An 8,388-nucleotide genomic window follows, 5' to 3' on the forward strand; every position below is an offset into this window, starting at 1 on the left:
TGTGAACATCCGAGGAGCTGAAAGGCTGCTTTGATGGCACAGCTGTACTTAATCAAGCACTAGGAGATTTATTTTTTAAAAACTGTTCTTTTTGTCCATATTATCTTAGGATATAAATAGAAAGAAAAGTTTAATTAGTTAAGGAAGAAATTTGAGCCAAGTCTCAATTCAAACATTTGATCCATGGAAGTGTAACCTAAGTAGTGGTTATTGTCACCTTTTGAATCCTTTATAAGACAGAGTGGCAAGCCAGAGCCAACATTACTATTTTGCCTGGTATCTCCTCAGCTATTTTTCCTTAACCTAGCTGAGAAAACTCTAAAGGTGAGCAGAGACTTGAGATTAATTAAATAAAATTACTGTGCAGAGCTGCACCGTTAGTAAGTACAACAGCCATTGTTCTACGGTTTTTGCTTTAATTGCTGGAATTACATATGGATGGGCTTTACATAGATAAGTATCAGTTTTCTTTTTATTCTTCAGAGCTGTTGGGGGAGATAATAGAAGTAAACTTTCTTACCTTTTGTTTTCCAACTGCATGCATTGTTACTTGTGCTGCCAGATTCCGTGCATTCCAGTAAGACTATCAGTTAGATGAACGGTTACATAGAGCTTAAATATGTGCTGTATTTATATAGGCTGCAGGTAAATGATAAAACATTGATCATCAGCTCACAGCATGGTTCATGTAATCCATCTCACCAACAACTATTATTTCTGAACTGCTATTTTTAAGGATGTACTAAAACCTGTAATTCGTTAAGGAACACCAGAAATGTCACTCTGATCAATGAGATTCATCTACTCTTGTTGACCTTCTAGTAATCTTCAAAACACAGAAAAACCCCATTTGTTGTAAGATGCATTTGTATTTCAAAACTCTGTTTGCAATATTGCATTTTGCACAGGTTTAAAATGAGCCTTACAGACATTCTAAGCCCCTCTGACATCGCTGCTGCTCTGCGGGACTGCCAAGGTGAGAAAACAATTCAAAATCTCTAAGTCTCTTATTTTGTGTAACCCGGGGCAAGTTTTACTCAGTCCCAAAGGAATACTGAACAAGTGCATACTTTAAACAGATTTCTGTCATCTCTTTACTCAGCTGTCACAGTATGTTTGTTCATAACTGGTTTATATTGTCAATTTGGAGTTTATTCTCACATGATTTTGTTGGATGTTTAGTAGGATGTGGGGCAGTATTGCAAATTCATTCATTCTTTGACAGGCTTCACCTACTAATCATGTTTAGAACAATGAAATTGTAACAAAGTATCATCCTCAGACCATTTAGGAACACTGAATGCAGTGGTCTGGGGTTAATTTCTTTATTAATTTATTTTCAGCTCCAGATTCCTTTAGTCCCAAAAAATTCTTTCAGATCAGTGGGATGTCTAAAAAGAGTAGCAGCCAGCTCAAGGAGATCTTCCGGATTCTCGACAACGATCAAAGTGGCTTTATTGAGGAAGATGAGCTCAAGTAAGGATTTTGTTAACTACTTGGAGGATATAAAAAAAATAAACACTTTTTCCATTCCAGAACTTTCAGTAAATGTGAACACAATTTATGCTAAATGTTGATAAACTTTCAGCAGATTGTGAAAAATATATTTAAATAGATCATTCAGAAAATAGAAAATCAGTAATATCTGCCTTTTATGCTCAGTATAGAACAAAAGAGCACCCTGGGGCTGGATTTTCACAGTGGACAGAATCAAATCAATCAGGGTTGCACTTTAAAGCAGAAATACAAACAAGTAAGATTTAGCTTGCCAAACCAAGCAGTGTTTTAAGGACTTGGCTATTGTGGTAATTCTTTTAGAGATGGTTATCTGTTTGATTGTACAACAACCATAAAAAATACTATGGTGTGAAAATCTAATTCCAGGTTGTTTCCTCCCAAGGTATTTCCTTCAGAGGTTTGAGTGTGGAGCCAGAGTGTTAACCACCTCAGAAACCAAGACCTTCTTGGCAGCTGCAGATCATGATGGGGATGGTAAAATCGGAGCTGAAGGTATTGACCACTTTAAGTACAGAATGAGGCACCTCAGGATGTTTGGAGTGATGTGGGATTCTCTTTTATCTTGATGGTACATTATGTACTCCCAGAGATTTTACTGAAACCCTGGAGTACCAACCTGTTAAAAGGTGGCAATGGTCCCTGATCTTACAGGTTCATCTCTGCAACTCCTTTTCCATGAGCAAGTAAAAAACCTTAAGGAACTTTCTTGTAGCCACTCACTCCCATATTTCAAGCTGTTCTGAAAGGAACTGCCCCTTATTTCTCCTCCCACTTACTCTAATGGAAGGCAGCACTGGCATCACTTGGAATACACAAATGTAAAGGCCAAAAGAACCAGCTGTACACAGGAGAACAAACAGCTCATACATCAGCTCACTTCCAGCAGCTCCTGCCCCACAGAAATTCCACTGGGCACTGAAATCATCCCCAAGATGCAGCTTGGAGCGCTGTATTTGCTCTGCATATAAGGATAACAGAATGATAAGTGTCACAACCCCAGTATGAGATCCCAGAACAGCATCTGTGCAGGGATGGTTGTTCTTTATCTCCAGGGGCAGGGTAAGATCCAGACAGGAAGGAGCAGCTCTTTAAGGAAGCAGCACTCACCATGTGGAAACACTGGTGTGATTTAATGGCTGCACGCTGCAGAAACCTCCTGATCTCCTAATTCCATATTTCTGTGCCTGTTTTGGAGACAAAGCACACACACAGAAGGCCTGCAGCCAATGGCAGCTTGCCCCATGAGAGCAGTGAGCTGCCCAGAGGAGCATGAAAGGGGCTTAGGGAATAGCATGCAGGGAATGTGCCAGCGTGCAGATTCCCCAGCTCACTGCACTGGCAGGACAGAACTCTTCTGTTCCTTTTTTTGGAAGGCATTAAATCCAGTTCCTTAGGAACTATGCCAGAATAAACACACATGATTTATGAAGCAATCTGTATATTAATACAGTCACTCAGGGATGGGACTGATCAGACACTCTAATACATGGAAGCCAAACATTTAAAAGATCTTTAAAATAACAGTATCTTATTGCTTAACTCAACACCCCAGGATCAAACCACATGGAACTGCACAGTGTTTTAGCTTTAGACTGTGCTCTAAATCAACACTTCTCAATGGCTGAGGCATTACAAACAGTTAATATAATACATGGACTCGCTTTTCATTTTTTTTACTTGAGCTCTTAACTACTCCTTACTTAAATTCCACGTAAGCCATTCCATTATTTTTGCCTAAGACCAGTATTATGCAGAGAGGCCAAAACCACCCTGAAGATTTCATTATTCCCTGTAAGTCAGCAAAACACACTGCCTGTCCATATGTGTTCAGAAGATGTTCAGATGTTCAGGCAATGCCTCTTGTCCACACATTTCTTCCCTGGTCATCTATCGGACAACTTTTTTCTGTTCATTCCCATTCTAAATCTCTTGATAAACCACTAATCCTTTACTCCTAATCCTTTCATGTTCATATTTCTTTCATATAAATATTCTCTTATCTTTCACAGAATTCCAGGAAATGGTGCAGGCTTAGAGGTTCAAAAGGACCAAACCAGAGAGAATTGGGATGAATCTGCAGGAGACACTCCCAAACCTTGAAAATCAGGAGTCCCTTATTTATCTTGACAGTGTCTGTTATTTTTTCACTGCCTTAGCAACATAATGAAACACTGATTACTGATTTTTTTCATTGTGTGGACTATTTACCATGTTTTAACCTCTACTTTAGCAGACACTTCCCTTAAAATATCCAATAAAAATTAATCATATACTGTAGCCTGTGTCTATTTTTTTGACTCCTATATTGAAACATGAGAATTCTTAAACCAAAACTGTTAATCCCTCCAAGATCTTAAACTTATCAGATCTTCATATATGGAACATCTTTTGAAATGAGGGGGGGTTCTGTTTACAATAGCCCTTCTGGATTAAGCTTAAGTTCTCAGAACACTCAGATCTTCATTGAGGACTATGAGCTCTGACACATTAATTTGACATACAAGTTGTTTGTAAGCTGGCAGACTCAGTACATTTAATATGATCATCACAATTTTCCTTTTATTGTACAAAAATAATATAAACTGATAAAAAATAAACACTGGATTTTGATACTGATTTTTAACATTATGAAATATGCTCTAGAATATCAATCTCTAGAGTGTCAGTGACTTAAGCAGAGCTCTTCAGATTTACACAGGCCAAGGGTGTGACCCATGAACTGAGCATGGCCATTCTCAGAGCACAGGATGGATGTCACAGGTCAGTCACAAGAAATGAAGTGTGTCCTTGGCAATGAAACCACTCTGATGACAGAAGGGTCTTGGAGTAGTTCACATGTAAGTAACAAACAAACTGCTCTCCATTTCACTGACAATTAAGTGTCCTGACCTTGACTAATCATGTTACATCAGGCAGGCAAAATAAAGAATTTTCCAGGTGCTGTTGCACTCTGCTCCTTTCAATGTCTCAGCCTTTGCACTGTGGACCTTGACAAAGAAACCCAGAGGCCAAGAACAAATTCTGTTATTCTCCACTGAGATTCAACAGGATGCTGGAGCAGGTCACCAAACAGAAAAATACACTTGCCCTACCCAAGATATTCTGAGATCTCTCAAACATCCAAAGTACTGCAGGTAAAGAATCTTTCCATGCCTTTCATCAGGAAAAAAGAACCTTAAAAACCCAGTAGTACAGCACCCATGCCAGCAGATTCAAGTAAGGGAAAACTTGTTGACTTGTAGGAACAAACATTTAAAATTAAAACCTCTTATCATTCCCCAAGGTTCCTTGAAACATTAAATCATACTTTTGAATGGTCTTATAAAACATGTGATGGTAATAACTCAAACAGATTTTATTCACTGACAAGGATACTTGTCTGCTCCCTAGCCTAAAACAAAACACCCCCAGTAAAGCTCCTAGAGACATGGAGAATTCCCACTGCTTCAGGCAGGCTCCTGTAATTGAGAAAGCTCCTGGGCAGGGTTTTATTGACTGGCAAGGAAGGAAAAACTGAATAAACTGCCCATTTTAACCCCCATTTAACATACTGATAGGGGTGTTCACTGTGAGTATACATTTAACAAATAGGATGGAAATAATAATCAATCTACTGCATTCAGCACAATGTGAAATAAAAGCAGCAGTCAGAAATCAGCCATCACTGGCAATCATGCTTACAGATTGCAATACAAGTTGCAATGGGTTTTCAGAATTGCCAGTTGCACATTGCATACAATTATTCACTGGACACAACTACTATAAAAATACATTTTTAGAAAGCACTAGAATATTTATGATTCCCTTAAAATACAGGTCTCAAGAGTGCTATTACATGTTCACATCAATTACACTCTAACACCTTGTGCCAGTGCACCTATTTGTGAACAGTTAAAATGAAGATTTAAAAAAACCCAGTGGCTTTAGTCAACCTCTAAGCAGAAAAATGCCATGCCTTAAATGTGTCAAACTGTGACATAATTCTTAATGTAATTCTCATTTTTTGCAGTGCTCAGAATGGAAATAATTAACTTATTAATACAATCCATCTTCAGAGCTGAAATTCTTTTAATTGCCTAGCCCCTTCCTCATCTCTTCTTCCCAGCTTTTCTACAGATGCAAGCTAGTAACATTAAACAAACAAAACAATTTCAACATCTCAAGTTTTCCCTGAAAGCAATTTCTCAATAATTGCTACTCAGTAACTTTGTATTCTTCATCATAACCCAAGCTATTGTGAAGTTGCTGCTTTCCTTTCTGAAATCTCTGGTCCTGCAAAGCAAATGCATCCATTATTGAACCATTACTCACCAGGACACCCCCAGTGCTGCTCCCATTCCCTGCCACCACTCAGAAGAAGCCTGGGGGTGTGGGGGCTGTCTCAGCAGGAGCCCAGCTCCAGCTGCACTGTGGTGTTTTCCCACACAGCTCCACTGGCCTGTTGCAGTGCTAACAAAGCCTGCAGACCAGGGATACACAGGCATTGTGCTTTTTGCTGGATCACAGCATTATTTTGTAATTTATTTGCTAAACTAATCCCAAACTGCTGAGTCCACGCATTTGTTAACACGTTTAGACCACATACTGTCAATGGAGCAGCTATTTGAGCTGTCAGCTGTATTTATTTAAAGCTGTCAGCTCTAACACCCAGAGTGATTTATAGTACACCTTTTTGTGAAGTCTGCTACTACACAGCTGATGGAAGTGCTGAAAATAGTACCCAGAAATAGGCTCAACAAACCAAAACATATGTCTACACAGTGCTATTTCTTACTTCTATGTACTTTTAAAAACAAATTGGAAAGTACTCTTAAAGATGTTAATTGTCTGTCCCTTGATGCAGGGGTTGTCCTGCAAATTCCCAATGTACTTATGCAGCAGTTTAATTTTACATAATCATGGGCTGGGAATCACATTTCAAACTGGGGTGATCTGATGCCACTTTGCAAATGTCAAGGTGTGGTGTTACTGCACATACAATTAAGAAGATGGGATGAAATTGGAACCACAATTGAAGTTTCTTCATGCCCTGTTAATGTGCACATTAGAAATGTAATAATTTAATTGAATTTGTTATCACTTGCTCATTGTAAATTCTCACAAATCCTTTCACCAAAAGCAATGTCAGGTTACAGATGAGCAGAATTACATGTTAGCAATCACTCCACATACATGAATTCCCTTCCTAGGGAAAGCTGGATGTGCAAACACCTTCCTCAGCAATGCCCTTTACATGAGTGCCCAATGCCCAATGCCCAGCTCTGTGTACCCACAATATCTCCCTTGCAGCAGTGTTTGCATTGCAGCAGCAAACAGGCACCCCAAGTCACAGCCCAGGGTGTCCATCTTGCTAACAAACACACAGCTCAACATTTCAACCAACACAAACAAAAATCTGCAGTCACTGCTGGTTTTTAGTTTCTTTGGTAAGAAATTGTTTAACTTGATAATCAATACTACCAATTTTAAGAATTTCCTTGTTTTGCTGGAAACAAATATTACAAATTAACAAATTTGTTTGTAAACAAACAAATTAACTTTCCCTCTGGCCTGATCAACATCTCATCCCTCCCTGCAGAGGAACACAAGCAAGGAGGGGAATTTGGCTCCTTTTGTTTGATATATTCAATCCTGGCTGGATGTTCCCAGAAATTGTCTTCAGTGTGCTGCACCCTTCAAATGGACAGACCTCAATGAAAGAGCCGTTCTGCACACACTGCTGAATTTTAACTGAGAGCTGTAGGGTAGGAAATGAGATCTACTGAATGTGGATATCTCATCCTGACACATTTGGCCTGATCCTTCCTCAGACCCTGCTCAGGGAAATGCTGGGGAGCTCAGCACAGCAGGCTCTTCCTTCATCCTGCCTTGCTGACAAGGGGAAGGTGTCACCTTCTGCTGTGACCTCTCTGAAAACACCACAAAACAGTAATGCAGATTCTCTCTGCAGCTTTGGAAACATTTCCTACAGCTGTTCTGAGCTGGACTGTCTGGAAATGCTCTGTCTGTGGGGTGGCTCAGCCTGTGCTGTCGCTCCTGCCTGTCCAGGGGGAGCTGCTCACTCTTGAGCAGTTTGGGTTGAACACCACCCGTGCAGGCAGGAAAGGTGGCAGCCAAGGTGGTGGTGATCTCTGCACCCAGGGAAAGGAGCCTGAACTCGTACCCATGAACTCACACATCCAAACTGCAAGCTGAGCCATGGCACAAGGCAGGAGGGAAGGGATGGAGCTGACTCCAGCAGCCCTGGGGGAAACAGTGGCCATCCCTCTCTGGCTTACACCGTTCACTTTTTGAGTGCACACATTAAATATTAAATTGCTGCAGTCTTAAAGCAACTCTATTCCACACAGTGCTCCTACTGCAGTGGGTTGGATTCTCAAAGAATATACCAGCTGCTGAGGCTGAGGAAGACTACATAGATGTAGTCATAGATGGAAGTAAATATAAACTAAGTGATGATAAAAACTGAAATAATAACAGAATGAAAAAAATTACAAGAAATATATCAAGAAATATTACAAAAAAAAAAAAACCCACCAAGAAATACTGTGTTTTTTCAGACTTAATTTGGCACAACTTTAAGAGAGTTTACTAGTACATTCTAAATGACTTGGCGGAATAAGATATTCAATTTTATCTTTTATACCTTACTCAGGTGTTTATTTAAGCAACTATGTAACCTTAGTTTATTCAGATCCCTAAACTTCACACTCCTGTGGAGAAGAAAATTATACATCTCACCATGTAGCCATTTTTACTTCTAGTTTAGCTCACACTGAATTTTATTATAATGGGAATGGAAAAGTAATAGAAAAGCTTATTTTATTAGCTAAATTCCACTATCTTAAATGTGCCTGAGGGAAAATGTAA

General features: G+C 39.5%; 1 protein-coding gene across 1 annotated transcript; it reads left to right on the forward strand.

Annotated features, from left to right (window-relative positions):
• Positions 1–915: 915 nt before the first annotated feature.
• On the forward strand, positions 916–3,553 carry LOC129127267 (parvalbumin, thymic CPV3). Its single transcript, XM_054643796.2, has 4 exons — positions 916–976; positions 1,344–1,476; positions 1,901–2,010; positions 3,528–3,553. Exons 1-4 carry the CDS (start codon positions 916–918, stop codon positions 3,551–3,553), a joined length of 330 nt encoding a protein of 109 aa, XP_054499771.1.
• The last annotated feature ends 4,835 nt before the right edge of the window (positions 3,554–8,388 follow it).

This window comes from Agelaius phoeniceus, chromosome 16 (assembly GCF_051311805.1).
Source record: "Agelaius phoeniceus isolate bAgePho1 chromosome 16, bAgePho1.hap1, whole genome shotgun sequence".
NCBI lineage: Eukaryota > Metazoa > Chordata > Aves > Passeriformes > Icteridae > Agelaius > Agelaius phoeniceus.

What these genes read in the sequence shown, in the direction of transcription:
- LOC129127267 (XM_054643796.2), top strand. Translation starts at nt 916, where the DNA reads ATGAGCCTTACAGACATTCTAAGCCCCTCTGACATCGCTGCTGCTCTG. An exon ending in TGCTCTGCGGGACTGCCAAG is followed by an intron (nt 977 to 1,343) that starts GTGAGAAAACAA and finishes ATTTATTTTCAG; the next exon opens with CTCCAGATTCCTTTAGTCCC. An exon ending in TGGTAAAATCGGAGCTGAAG is followed by an intron (nt 2,011 to 3,527) that starts GTATTGACCACT and finishes TATCTTTCACAG; the next exon opens with AATTCCAGGAAATGGTGCAG.